We start from the raw sequence: 15,646 nt of genomic DNA on the forward strand, positions 1-15,646 counted from the left end.
TTAGCTAGCTAAGCTAAACATTCTTAAATTAAAATGCCTAAAGCTAAACTTCCCTTGTAATGACTTGCAATGACAAGCGTTTCTAAACCTGTTGTCCAACAAAAGAGAACACTATATAACGTTTTCACTCCACAACTGCTTCCTTTTGTGATCTGATGTGGCTTCTTGTCACAGAATGAGGCAGAAAATATGTTCTATACTGTAAAAAGCATATGGTAAAAAGACTGTTGATTAGCAATGGATTATAAATATACTTAATTATGATGAAAATACCAAAGATGGCTTGAATAACACAGATAAACTATACATTGTAACGGTCGAGTGTTTATTGTCTTTGTTTAATAATTTAAAACGTTTATATCTTCTGTTTACTCAGTTACAGCGATAGCACTGCCTTTGTCCATATTAGGGATTTCCTGAGTCCTATTCCTTCTGTGATGCACATGTGGAGTTTCTGCACGAGGGCGCCCTCTTGTGTCTAGCATGAATGAAACCGACATTAATACATGCACCATAAACACACACCATGTTCAGTTTGGTCTTAATTATTGCCACAAAGTTTGGTTTTACTTTTATTAGTTTGTGCTTAAAATAACAGAAACATTAGCTTTGCTGTTATTTTGGTGTTGCTAATAATTTCCACTCTGTTCTTATCAAATTTGTTTTTGAAATTAATTTCGTTTTGTGAGGAGAACTGTTGAGGAAAAATAATAGAACCCAATTTTAAGTTCATCATGGTAAAGTTGGACATTCTGGCGGTGATTGTAAGAATGATAAATACATGTTGATGTCATATAATAATGTCTTGAATAAAATATGCCTATTTTCCGACGTTTCTCTTTCTTTTTGGCATTATCGCCTGTGTACACACTTTTTATGATGGTAAGTTTAATTTCCTTAATTATAACAATTGCAGCGTTGTTTTTAAACTTGTAGTTAAGCTATAACGTATTTGATATTTATGTATGACTAAAATCATGCAGGGATTAAAAACGAATTCGAAAAGGTTTTTTTTTCCTTTCTGGTCTACTAGTTCGGAGGTCTTTTTCGGTCCATTTTTAACTGAATAAAAATAACTGCTTTATTTATTTAGAAGCAGGGTAATTTAAATTTCGTTTTTTAATTGTAATTTTTATAATTTTTTATTTTATGTATCAAAATACAACACCCACAATATAATATTCAGTGTTGGGCTGCCGAAACTCTGAACGTGTGCATGTTGAGGAGCGAGCTGAGAAGCCTAATGTCTTCTTTAATTCATTAATAATTAATAATGTCATTTAATTAAGAATGTATAGTGCTATATCTCAGCTTAATTAAACATAATTATATTGTATACACGGTTTTAAAAATCTGTAAAAAAATATTGCACTGAAATGTGCGCTGAAGGAATTTGTGTATTTTAATTATAACTGTCATGTTTGTGGTTTTTCATCATTATACAGTCTGTTTAAATAAATATTCAGAAATGCATGCAGTGCTACTTTTTGTCTTTTTTCTGTTTAACTTTTATTAAACTGCAGATCAAAATAGAATAGGCCTATACCCTAAATAAGGATAAATTATATTGGAACGCATCTCCAAAATAATCGCATACAGATGCACGTTGCCATTACAGTAGTCAGTGCCGAACAACAGGCAAATAAAATATAAACTGAGGTTACAAAAGTGATTCAGTCAAGATCAGTGAGTGATTTTCTTTTCTTTTGTTCTTTGATTAACATTATAATGACTGGCGGCAGCGGCTGCTGTTAATGCACGGATCCAATACACCCTTGTTTTCTTTCTCAACTCATTCATTTAAGACATAACCGATTGTATTTATGGGATATTTTAATATAATTCTGTGCGTATTTGTCCATTCGAATGTGTAGGAATGCGAGAAAGAGAGCTCAGTCCAGTGTTCGCGTATATAAGAGGCGGCTTTTGTGCGTGCGCTTTGTGTGTGTGTGTGTGTGCAGCACAGAAAACAGCGCGCGAGTGCAGAAGTGAGTTCTATTTCGTCTTCTTGCAGTTGAATCTTTTGAAATCACAATAAATGCACATACAGAATAGAAATCGAGAAGCTGAATCGAAATGTAATTTAATTTTAACAAGTAATTTGATTCCTGACCTTACGCATCTGATCTGATTTCCGAAATTGGAATAGCTTTTCGATTCCCAACCCTCCTACTAAATTATTTCATTCTTGCATGCAAAAAGACCTGTATGGTGACTATGGGGCTATGTAAAATATTTTTTGCAACTTACTAGGTTTATCATTTGTCATTTTTTTCCGATAATGTCGATAATCGTCTGTTACCTGACTGTTGACATTGACATCTCGATACTTATGAGACATCATCGATATACGATAATATCGTCATATCGCCCAGCCCTAGCCGGTTGTATTTGGTGCTTATTCATGGCTTCATTGTGAAATGGAAGATCAGGTTTTACAATCCAATCAATTACCTTGAATAAAATCAAGTATCAAAATCAAGTAGCCTATTTTATTCCTGAATATCCCTTTTAAATTTATGGTAGTAAATGCCGTTTGATGTTGGCTTTAATCATCAAATATGCTGTGATTTTTGTCGATTCATACAGCTTTTTTGCTTTTAGTGTGGACAGAAAATGGGTTGCTACTGAATACTTCTCACATTGTGGACATTGTGTCGGGATCTTTGTGTACAGTATATGTAGGTGGGACAATTACAGACCCTGCAATTTAATGCACAAAGCCTTGTTCTCTTTCCTTTAGAACGGTTTGGTCTAAACAACCACAGAGACATATAAACACAAACATCACTGCAGAAATCCATAGCTCTTATAGTCTGGAGACTAGTTAAACGCTTTAATAAAAATTCTGATATCCCTTTTATACTGAAAAGTTGCTGGTACTGGTCCAGGAGCCAGTGCTCAGCCAGGGAACATTTGAACATTTCTCAAAATTTGTTCCAAAAAGTGTATTTTCAAAAAAGTTGCTTGGTTACTTGAAAAACTAGTAAAAATCTAGTATAGCCTACATGTTTGTAAAGGTTGGGCTATTTTTTTTTACTTTACATAATATCTTAACACCTCTTTTGGGGTGGGACGCTCAAGAAAACAGGCCAAAATGACCAAAGATAACCTGTCTGAAAGTGTACAGCCTTTCCTAGCTTCCAGTGTAGCTCACAAGATGCTTCTTAGAACATTCTCAAATGATGCTGGACAACATGATCACCATGTTTTACACACAGGCCTGGTTGTTGCTTTCATGCAACTTCAGTGCTGAAATGATTTAAAGGATTAGTTAACTTCCAGAATAAAAAAAATCTTGATTATTTTCTCACCCCCATGTCACCCAAGATGTTCATGTCTTTCTTTCTTCAGTCAAAAAGAAATGAAGGTTTTTGAGGAAAACCTTCTAGGATTTTTCTCCATATAGTGGACTTCAATGGGGATCAATGGGTAGAAGGTCCAAACTGCACTCTTCGCAATTCCAGCTGAGGAATAAGGGTTTTTTATCTAGCGAAACGGTCTGTCATTTTCTAAAAAAAAAAAATTAAAATTTTATTTTCTTTTTAACTACAAATGCTCATCTTGCGCTAGCTCTGCGATGTGCGACTTCACACATAGGCATGGGCCGGTATGAGATTTTGACGGTATGATAACCTTAAGCAAAATATCACGGTATTGTCGTTACAGCTCTAAAATGTGTTATTTTTAAATGACTGGGGGAAAAAAAAAACTTTCTTGGCTTGAAAGGCTTTGTCTTTATAATAGGGAAATTAGTTTGGCTGTAATGCTCAGACAACTTGCAAAATAGTAAAACCAACATAACAAAGAATCGTGATAAAATCGTGAATCATGATGTTTCTAAAAAAATTGTGATATGATATTTTTTCCATATTGCCCACCCCTATCATATGGTTTAAAACCAGCAGGTTTAGTTATCCTGTGCGTCCCGGCCCACTGCTGTTTTTTCCTAGGTGGAAAGACAAGCAGTGGTTCTGTATTGTTGGAGAAGGTGTTGTATAACCCGAATCCCTGAGCCGGAGGCAGAGAGCAAGAATAACCTAAGAGCTGCACTAATGCTCTGTGTATGTGTTTGGCTCATAAGCTTGAATTAACTGGTATTGCCATAGTAACGGATGTCTCGTGGGTCCTGGTCTGATTGTCCTAAGACAGGGATTGAATGGCCTCTGTGCACTCCGAGGACCTGTGCAGGCTGGGGTCTCTGCAGCGGCTGGGCCACGGAGACCTCTTCCTCTGAGTCCAACTCAGGGCAGCCCACACTTCCTGATGTCCAGCCTGATTGCATATTTGCTTGCGCGATTTCTTTGATTTAATGAGGTCGACAACTTTATGTGAATATTTTTTTATATTATATATATATATATATAAATATATTACATTGGAGTGTTCATCCAGTCTAAGACTTTTTTGGCTTGTTTGTTGTATCTCTCGCTCTTTGTCTGTCTCTTTTCACTCAACTTCCTCTGGCTTGGTTAGTCTCCCTGCACTTAACTCTCTCTCTCTCTCTCATTCTCTTTCTGTCTGTCTTTCTTTCACCCTCAGTCTGAGTAAGGCTCGGCAACATGCACGGATTGGATCACAGGAAATTTGACTGCACTGTGATGTCACAGGCTGTGTCGCGTGCTGATTGGTGGAGGGATGGGGTGCAGCAATCGCTGTGGGCACAGGCAGCCAGAGATGGCAGGAGGGTTGGCAGAAGCTGTGAGAGACAGCGGTGATGCCTCCAGGTCTTCTGCAAGCTTCTCTTCCAGGTTCTGACTCCATGTCGGGTTTTGCCCCGGACCGTGAGGCCTCTGGTAGAACTTGTACTCATTAAATAAGCAGCAAAGAGGTGTGGTCCTAGTCTTACGCATACACACCGATAGATAGAGTCAGGCACACATGGCTGAATGAATCTCAGATGGAGTGGAAGATTCGGGACTGTGAATGTCAGGGGTTCCCAAACTTTTTTGGTCGTCGACCACTTTTTTTAGGTCCCAAAGTTCTAGAGATCTCAACACCCCAGTTACATCACTGAAGTAAGCTGTACACTGGATCTCGCAGACAGCAAATGACAATTGCAAAAATAACAGTGCATTTTTACTAGGGGTGCAACGGATCGTAGATGATCCGTGATCCGTACGGATAGTAGTTTTGCTGTGGTATAGAAGTACTAAAGTAAGCTTTCACTAATTTATTTATTTTAATGAAAAAAAAAAAAAAATGAGTCACTGAAAAATGATCCGATCCGTGACTCAAAATCTGTAATATGATCCGAACCATGAGTTTTGTGATCCGTTGCACCACTAATTTTTACTCTTGTAAGACTAAACTGTTGCCGGAGACCACAAAATATGATGATCCCCTTTTCAGAGATCTCTACCTTAAATAAATGTATATTAATAATTTATATTTATATTTTATTTTATTTATTTAATATCTGTAAAGTCGAATAAAATAGTGAAACTGGGAACAACATTTTTCCCTAAATTTTCCACAGATCCCCTAGCACTCTTGGATCCCAGTTTGAAACCCCATTACAGGAAATTTAGATCAATATTTGGTCATAGTGCAGACAAGATCGCTGAATCTCACTTTGCTCAAGTTGCTGCATTTTTAGAGCACTCTGCTAGGGACGCTATATATTTACCAGTTTGCTTTTGCGCCTATGAATGCCTATATTTGACATTTTAAGTGCAAGAGGAGCTACAATTTTTTTTATATAGGTATGTTTTTTTTCTTTTTTTTTTTATATATACACTACCATTCAAAAGTTCAGTTGATAAGATTTTTTCATGTTTTTTTTTTTTTTTTTAAAGAAGTCTTAAATTTACCAAGGCTGCATTTATTTGACCAAAAATATGGGAAAAATAATAATACTGTGAAATATTCTCAGAAGTTAAAATAACTTTTTTTTTTTTTGTGTGGAAACTTTGTTTAGAAAGTTAAGAATAACATAATTTATTTGAAAAGGAAATCTTTTATAACATTTAAAATGTCTTGCTGTCACTTTTGATCAGTTGAGTGCAACATTGCTGAATAAAATAACCCTTCAACCCTTTCAAAGATAGTTTAATAAGTCTAATCTAAATTATAAAAAAAATATGCATTCAAAATCTGAAAAAAAGCATAGAAAATATCACATTTACATCTCTAGTTTTCTGTGTTTGTGTTCACTTATTGTCTATTAGAATAGGCCCACTGTGTATTGTGACATTAAATAGATCTGTCTGAAAGTCTCAGCAAGGTGCTACAGACAACATGTTTGCAGAACAGCCAGCATACACTTTTTGGTAGAAGAAAAAACAACAAACAAGAACATACTACCTCCCAGACTTTCTAAGACATCATTAGATCACAGAGACTGTGTAGAGAACGTACCAAAGCCACTTCCTGTCCCTTTATAGCCAGTGGTGCCATACACTTGAGCTTTTTTTGAATGTTCATGGCCAACACTGTTCATGGCCAGCACTGTGTCCGCTCTAGGCCTGATGGTATAATGTGACGGGTGATAAAAGCTATCTGTTACATGTAAATCAACATTTCACCCTAATCAGCTGTGGCTACGAGGAGTGGTCACTTGTCGATTGTTTGGTTTCTTTTTCTGTGGTATTGAGCTGGGCAGCCCACCCAGCATGAAATATCCTTGGTCTGAAAATTCTGTTGAACATTAAACGTCAAACATATTCTAACTGGATTGTATTAATTGACTGATTATATTACCTTGAAATCGTATTATGTTGCAGTTTTAATGTGGTACTTTAATCTCTTTTCATATAGAGCATATCACATTTTAGGGTTGTGCCGATAGACGATAGTATCGTGTATCGACGATAGACAGAGATATCGCCTGTGGCTGATGTCTTTGACGATAGCAAGACGATTATTATTATTATTATTATTATCAGGCTAGTAATACTATCTAATTAATATTAGGGCTTATTTGTTGCATTATATTTCTTTTTCCGCGTTTTTACAGTATTGCACGTTCTAACCAATCACACATGATTATGCTGAGCTTATGAATTCAATGGCCAATCAGAGGCGTTCAGATGAGTCCTCACTGAAACAGCGGAGTTCTGTTGTTCAGCGCGCGCTGAATGAATTCTGACTCGCGAATTTTCTCCTCATAAACAACAAAGTGCAGATGTACGTGTGATGTAAGTATAAGAGATTTATTCATCATACAGTGTATATTCACTGATTTTAACGGGAATGTTTTTAAAGTGCATAAACTCGCACTAGACTGAGCTTGTGATGATGTTCTTTGGTAATGTAATGTTCTTTGCTCGTTTTCTGTAGCTGCTTTTTGAATAACTGAGGAAATGTAAGCATTATAATTAGTAACTTACAATGTTTCTATTAATTTGTTATCATGTTAAATACAAATTCAGTCATATTAAAAACATTAGGCTGCTTTTAGCCTTACGCTGGAGTTGGTTCACTTTCTTGCAATGAAACTAAGTAAATAATTACATAAATTAGCACGATAATATCGTGTATCAGCGATCTCACAAGCTGACGATATGAAAATTGAGCATATCGCCCAACACTATCACATTTGTATTTTGGGAATGGAATAGTTCACCCAAAAATGGCAGGTCTGTTATCATTTACTCATCCTCATGTTGCTCCAAACCTGTATGCATTTCTTTCTTCTGATGAACACTTGTAATATTAAAAAATATTGATAACTAAACAGTTTTGGTTCCCATTGACTTCCATTGTATAGACAAAAAATATAATGGAAGTCAATGGGAACTGAAACTGTTTGATTGTCAACATTTTTCATAATATTTTGGAACGACATTAGGGTGAGTAAATGATGACCGAAGTTTCATTTTTGAGTGGTTTGTCTGTTTAAGATGCTGTTATCAGTAGGTAACTTGTGATCTGACGTATTAAGCTGCGGATATGGGCATTGTAAGTCCAATTTGACTTGCCTCATGTATCATGCCATCTCTTTATTCTCATCTTTTCTCATCTCTTTATTCTCAGTGGCAAAAAAAAAAAAAAAAAGAGTCGTAGCATAGTGCTGTATTTCAAAACCAAAACCAATGTTTATAATTCTCAGCCGTCTGTCCCGAAGGTTTAGTCCCACTTGTTTTTTGCCCTTTAGATACTCAGGAAAATCATCCATTTTGATGTATTAGTAAACAGACTTCTCTCTGAAACGGGAATTGTAGGCTCACATGGCTGTATTACCAAACACTGAGTTTGCAAACGTGTTTTTGCCAGACTTGATGTTCTGTCCCCCGCCCCCTACCACCAAACCATGGGATTACTGTGTGTGTGTGTGTGTGTGTATGCCGTCTGCTGTACGCGGGGTGTAATCTGCCAGAGGTCCTGGCGCGCACAGGGTTAAGACCAGGCACCCCACCAAGCCTGAGGCCTGCGGGGGACGTCCCACAGAGCTGTAAGCCTGCACAGAGCCCACACGCCCTGGAGCAAGGCCAACAGCACACACACAGAAGACAAACACACACAAATACATCGGGAAAAGGAGGGTTGACACAAAAAAGAAGGAACTGAGAGAATTGGTAGGAGGGTCAATGGCAAAAGTGGGGCTATGATAAAAGAATCTTTTAAAAATCATTTTTAAAACACACGTGCCATGTTTTTAGAATTTTTTTTTTTAAGTGTGTACATATATGTGTGTGTGTGTGTACATTCAATTTAATTTTCTTTTTTTACATGCATCTGAAATGATTGATTAATATACTGTATATTGTTGCACCACATGATGTTAAAGAACCGGAACTAACCTAAGAGGCTTTTTGACCTTGAAACAGTCATGAGGTTCTGCAGGGGTCATCTCCATGGCAATTTCCTGTTTTATGTTTTTTTAATTATTTTTTGTATGTTTCTCTGCTTGTTGGTGGCACCACATGACTTTATTGGTCGCAACACATGACCTTGATTTGGTAGACGGTGTTTTTCAAACAATACTTAAGGCTTTCTTTTCAAGAATTTCATTTGTTTCTTTCATTATTACATTATCAGGATGATTGTGCCACCCTGACTCTTTTGGCATAATACATTTTTTGATTTTCATTTTGAAACGCAAAATGAATTTAATTCCAAAGCTAAGTACATGCTCATGATAGAAGAGATTTATTCAAATTATGTGTTTGAATTGTATTCTTAATTAAAAAAAAACATTTTTAAATGACCTAAACGAAAAAGAGAGCATCACTCTGTCTTGTTTGGGTTTAATGGTCTGTTTTCCCTCTGATAGTCCTGATACTGGCTTGACGTTTGGTGCCAGGCAAAAGTGGCCGCTGAAGGTTATCTTTGAGGTTGAGTTACAAACACCATAGCTTTTCACAGTGTCAACGCATTTGTTTTCAAGTGTTGTTGTTGGGGAGCTCGCCAAAAGGCAGCGGTGCTCCTGTCATGTATCCCGGCGGAGAATGCTCTGTTTAGTCTCTGAAACAGTCCGGTAAGCCTCAGCAGGTGTGGGAGTGTGACAGGAGATGCTGCCTGTCACTGACAGACTGTAGGTGTGTGAACACTAACGCTTGTTTCTTTCTCTCCTCACAGATTATGTTTATTTCGAAAACTCCTCCAGTAACCCACTGCTGATCAGACGAATAGAGGAGCTCAACAAGGTGAGTGACAGATGTATGTGTGTGTTGCTAAAAGCCAATCAAACACTACAAGACTGAAGTTGGTCACCCTTTAATGCTTTAAGTCTGCCCACAAAAAGCCCGGATTGTAGCCAAGTCGCAGCATTTTTTTTGTGTATACACTTGTGAGTGGCAGATATGAGCAAATGGCAATGCAATTGCGAGAGATTGGAAAAATCTTTGTAATGTAATGAAAGAGAACAAGGATTGGGGTTTTCAGGCTCCAAAATGAGTAAAAAAAAATAGAAATGGTCCATACGGCTTTTGTGCTATATTCTAAATACTATGAAGCAATTACTGATGCTTTTGTTAACTAAAACTAAACTATTGTTTTCATGAATTTAAACAATGGAGAAATAAAATTAAATATAAATATTTGATGATTTTAACTATAGCTTGAACTTACATTTTTAAAATGTAAACGAAACTTGGAAATGTTGCTTTGACTACTGACAGAAATAAAAAGTTGAAATACTAAAAAACAGACATTAAAGCTAAATAGAAATATTTTAAATAAAAAAATGACAAAACATTTCAAAATTGCTAAAACTTAAACTAAAATGAAATTGAAAATGGATTATGTAAAAATAAAAGCTAATTCTAAATGTAAATAAATACTGTAATAGTATATAAATAATAGCTCTTCTTGGTTTTTTTTTATGAGAGAAATAGCAGGAACATTCTTTTAACAACCCAGACCTTTCAAACCAGACTAAATCATGGGCCTAACTCTAAACCCTTGGTCTGATTGATTCGTTCCTTAAATCAGCTGATTCAGGCCCTGTCCACACGAACGCGGTTATTTTTAAAACTGCAGCTTTTTCTATGCGGTTTGGCCATTCGTCCACACACAAATGCAGCAGCAGTTCACTGAAACCGAGCATTTTTGAAAACTCCTGCCAGGGTGAAGATTTTCAAAAACTCCGGTTGCAGTGTTATCGTGTAGACCGCGAAACCGGAGTTTTTGGCTTGTGACGTCAGAGCCTGCGCTGTTATCGCCGCCTACTGGAAACTTTTTCAGGATTCTGATTGTCCAACATGGCTTTACGGTTGAGATTATATCGCCACCTGTTGGTTTGGCATGCTTTTGACAGTGCTTCATAGCATGCGTTTGCGTTTTCATGTGGACGGAGATTTTTTTAAAAACGGAAGAAGGAAAAACTCAGTTTATAAAAATACCCGTGTACGTGTGGACATGGCCTCAGTTTGTTAGTTCAACTCACTCATTTTTATCATTCTTTTATGGTGCTTTTTGTCTTTTTTGGAACTTGACAAGGCCCAGTCCTTATTCACTTTTTTTAAAATTGAAAATAGTGGCCAGAAAGTTATTTAAAATTTCAGCTCTTGTGTTCCAAGGAAGAAAATCATACAGGTTTGGAATGTCATGAGTGTGAGTAAACGATGATGAATTTTTCATTTTTGGATGAGCGATCCCTTTAAATATGCAAAGGGTGACACGTTTCAGTTTAGTAGTGTGCGCTTGGCAAAAACCCATACCTAAATGACTTACAAATCTCAAAGCTACAGTTTTCTATCTTTTTTTTTTTCATACTGTGTTCACACTTGTAAGCCCTAACATCGCACTGCACCCCCCTGTCTGCCCTCCTCATCTTCTCTCCATCACGAGACCCTCTCAAATCACCCAGGAAGTGCAGAGGTGTTTAGGTCATGGTTTTGATTTGATCCTCAATTTGCATATTGAGGCTTCCCCAGGAGCTGATTGGTCTAGAAGCTGTTGCTGTGACAACTCTGTTTCCTTTTGCAGACGGCAAATGGGAATGTGGAGGCCAAAGTGGTGTGTTTCTACCGACGCAGAGACATCTCTACAACGCTCATCACCCTCGCTGATAAACATGCAAGTGAGTAGCTGTCAAAGACTACTTTACCCACAGTGCTTTGAGCTGACATGTAGGGCGAGATATGGCAGATATCATATCGAGATCACAATGAAATTTGTGTTGATAACGTTGATAAACTCTGGATAGTTAACTCGATATGAATTAACGTGACAGCCTATCACACAGCAGAAATAAAGGTGACAACAGCCAGTCAGTGCATGTCGCCTAACATTAAGTCTGCATGTCTACTACATGAACTCAAACACACGTGTGTCACGGAAACGGGTGTGTGGAGGCAGGCAGGACGACGAGGGCGAGTTCACATGAACTTCATCTCCAGAGCTGTTCTGAGAATAACTTCATCAGCTTTTCACCATTTCATTTGAGGATAACCACTGTCAAACGCAAACTGAAACTGACAGATCAAAGCGCCAAAATAAATGTTCGGTTTTACATGAAAAAGTTATGATGGAAATATATTACTATTGTATACTAAAGTATACTTCTCAATGTAATAATAATAATTTTGTTGTTACTAAAAAATATCATACAACCAAGATATTTTTTCATCCATGTTTTAATTTATACATTTTTTTTGTGCAGCATCTTAATTGAAAAAAAAGCAGTTTTGTTGTAAATTATTTATTTTTATTTGATTATATTTTAAAAGATTATTTAAATTGCTTTATTAATTTCGTTAGACTCAATTTTTGATGATAAATTTGTGTTTAAAAAAAAAACTAACACTAGCTTTTCTAATCTTTTTGTATTCTCTCTGTTTTCTTTTTCTTTTTTTATACAATTAACAAAAGCAAAAAAGACCTCTAACACTAGCTTGCTCTATTCTTTTGCTATTCTATCTGTTTTCTTTTTATTTATTATATAATTAAAAAAATCCTTGCTACGTGTACTGAGACTTGTTATAGCACTTGCATATCATTGCTCTTTTGTTGATTTTGATTGCTTCCATCGTCCTCATTTGTAAGTCACTTTGGATAAAAGTGTCTGCTAAATAACTAAATGTAAATGTAACGTAAAATATACAACATAAACCTAATATTACAACTTATTTATGTACAATTTTATTTTATTATATAATTAAAAAAATCCTTGCTACGTGTACTGAGACTTGTTATAGCACTTGCATATCATTGCTCTTTTGTTGATTTTGATTGCTTCCATCGTCCTCATTTGTAAGTCGCTTTGGATAAAAGTGTCTGCTAAATGACTAAATGTAAATGTATTAAATTGTAACAGAATTCAGAAATAAAATGAAATAAAATAAAATAGAAAACACCAAATGTAAGGGGAAAATGGATTTCATGGGGCCCTCAGTTAAAAAGTAGCTTACTTTTTGAAGTTTAATTGTGAACAAACTAGTTATGTTTACTGTACATTCATTCTCATTGTCTAACATCCAAATGGTAAGCAGTTTCTTCCCCATCATTGAAATGAATATTGTGATAAATATTGATATTGTATGATAAGGAAAAAAAATATTGTGATGACCATATCGGACAGCCCTAGAGTGGGTTCTATTCATCGATTGTTGGTTGGATTCTGAGCTTCAAAACTGAATGTGAGCTTGCAGTCGATTGTGGAGGTTTGGGGGTTAAGTGGACTAAATGACTGGAAGAAGTCTGGGATACATCACCAAAGAGAAATCTGTCATTTTCATGGATGAATTCTTCACAATAAGATCTATAAAATACATTTACAAAATAGATAGGATGAATTTTAATTTCATGCCAACTTGAACATTTAAACTATTCAACTGAAAAATTAACTCAAAAATGAAAAATGTTGTTTGTGCCTTGTGTACTACCTACATAAACAGCTACGTTCTACAGATGCATCCTAACTGAAATGGAACCTCATAACATCAAATATGATTTTGGACAAAACAAGGTATTTTAGCACCTTATTAGGCAGCATAATTTTGCTGCTTACTTTTTGGAGCCTTTGTGCTGGGAGCGTTCCTAGGCAGCTGTCTTCCAGTTTGTTTGCAGTCCACAATGGCCACCCACAATCAGCTCACCAAACCTGAAAAAACCGCCCGGTGTCTGTTATCATACAGAGCTACAATAAAGTCTGTATATCACAAGTTATCTTGTTATATTTCAAATTTTTTTTCTAGAATGCACTCTTTTCAAGTTTAAGGCACCTTGTAGTGTACATTTGCTTCTTTAAAAACATGGATCACCATTCACACACATTGGAATTTTGTATTACCTGTACATATTTCTGAGTGAAACAAAATATGAATCGGAAATTAATAGGTGGGGTTTAATTTGATCCATTTAGATTTTATTGGATAAAACATATTAGGCTATAATAATATTGGTTGATATTTTTTTCTCGCCTACACATCCTTTATGTCAGCTTAAATGAGAATAATACATTTTGATTAAAAAGTAGTGTATTTTTATTTTTTTGGTTAGAATTTGACCTGATAAATAAGACTAGTGATGTTTATTTAATAGGAAAAGTTTATCTTTTATTTTGAAGTCTTTAAAATTAATGTAATTTTTAAAATATTATAAAAATATTTAATTTAATAGCTTGTTATTTTCACAATGACATCAACCAGATGACCGTACAAAATAGTCTTTATATTGTCTTCATTTTAAGTCTCTATAGGCAAATTACCATGTACAATTTGGGAAGCCTGTGTGTGTATGGATGTGGTTATGTGTTAATTTGATAGCAGGCTGGTTTTAATGACATTCATGTTTGCTTCTCTACATTTGCTCATTATCAGAACACAACTAATGTGCTGACGGTGCACATTTCTTTGATTCAGTCTAGAGAGTCTCTTTATAATCACAATTTTTAACCACATCACTTGCACATTTCATATTCATTGTGTTGAACAACTTTAAAGGTGACCTATTATGCCCCTTTTTACAAGATGTAAAATAAGTCTCTGATGTCTGAGTGTGTATGTGAAGTTTTAGCTCAAAATACTCCACAGTATTCATCATTTTTTATAGCTTGTTAAAGTCACCACATTTAGGATATTAGCCAAAATGTGCCGTTTTTTTTGTTTGTCCCTTTAAATGCAAATGAGCTGGTGCTCCCGGCCCCCTTTTCAGAAGAGGGCGGAGATTCAAAGGCTCATGCTCCGGCATACTGACAAAACAAAACATTCTCACACATTGAAATTTCAGAAACTCTCATGCATTCGTCTTTACATAGCTTTTTAACTACCACATTCCTATTTACAATCATTCTGGTAGCACGTGAAAACAGGCAGAGACAATATGGTAGCTTTAGCAACATTAGCCTTGCAGAGTGCCAAGAATCTCTTTCAGAAAGGCTTTGGAAAACAAAATGCGCTTACTTTGTCTGGAGCTAATGTTCGCACACGAAGCGTTGGTATTGATCCCTCTTTCAGAATCAGGACATTTCCTTCGAAAAGGAAACTTAACCACAGTGTCCTCAGCGGCTCAGATGAAGGGAGTCTATGGAGACTCCTATGTTTGTGCATCCAAAAACACAACACTTGTAATGCCTCTTTGGTGCTGACAAGCAGCTACAGCAAGAAAACAGTAATGGCAGACTGCTGCTTCTCACTCAGGGCTGTGATTATGCTATTAGGGCAGAGAGAGTCACAAAAGGGGTGGGGATTTCTCCCTATGATGACGTGTATGTAGGGAGAATCTGGAATCGTTTGTTCTGTGTGACGGTTTATGATTTATTAGGATCATTAAAAAAAAATTGTGTGTGGATTTTTACTATTATAGACTGGTTGTTTTCACACACCGTGACCACACAACTGTGTACAAACACCTTATAAAGTGTTTTTTTTCCATAATAGTTCCCCTTTAATGCTTTTGTTTTTTGCTCAGTGTCTTTGGTTTAAAGGGGTCATATGATGTTGCTAAAAAGAACATTATTTTGTGTATTTGGTGTAATGAAATGCGTTTATGTGGTTTAAGGTTCAAAAAACACATTATTTTCCACATACTGTACATTATTGTTTCTCCTCTATGCCCCGCCTTTCTGAAACGCGCCGATTTTTACAAAGCTCATTGGTCTGAAAAGCGAGGTGTGCTCTGATTGGCCAGCTATCCAGTGCGTTGTGATTGGCCGAATACCTCAAGCGTGTGACGGAAATGTTATGCCCTTTACCATATTGTGATGCCTTGTCCCGGCTGGAGCGACGAGACAAAAACATTAAAACCCATTATAAACGAG

The 15,646-nt window shown here is 36.2% G+C and overlaps 1 protein-coding gene across 3 annotated transcripts in view; it reads left to right on the forward strand.

Moving 5' to 3' along the window:
• LOC107679789 (metastasis-associated protein MTA1-like) overlaps window positions 1-15,646 on the forward strand; it is a 59,624-nt gene that overhangs the window by 12,863 nt on the left and 31,115 nt on the right. For all 3 annotated transcript variants that reach the window (XM_016475451.1, XM_016475452.1, XM_016475450.1), the window contains exons 2-3: window positions 9,523-9,590; window positions 11,374-11,467. In XM_016475451.1, the coding sequence (XP_016330937.1) occupies window positions 9,523-9,590; window positions 11,374-11,467 (162 nt within the window). The remainder of the gene's footprint in view (window positions 1-9,522; window positions 9,591-11,373; window positions 11,468-15,646) is intronic.

The sequence above is a fragment of the Sinocyclocheilus anshuiensis genome, unplaced genomic scaffold (assembly GCF_001515605.1).
Source record: "Sinocyclocheilus anshuiensis isolate Anshui unplaced genomic scaffold, SAMN03320099.WGS_v1.1 scaffold676, whole genome shotgun sequence".
In the NCBI taxonomy this organism is placed as follows: domain Eukaryota; kingdom Metazoa; phylum Chordata; class Actinopteri; order Cypriniformes; family Cyprinidae; genus Sinocyclocheilus; species Sinocyclocheilus anshuiensis.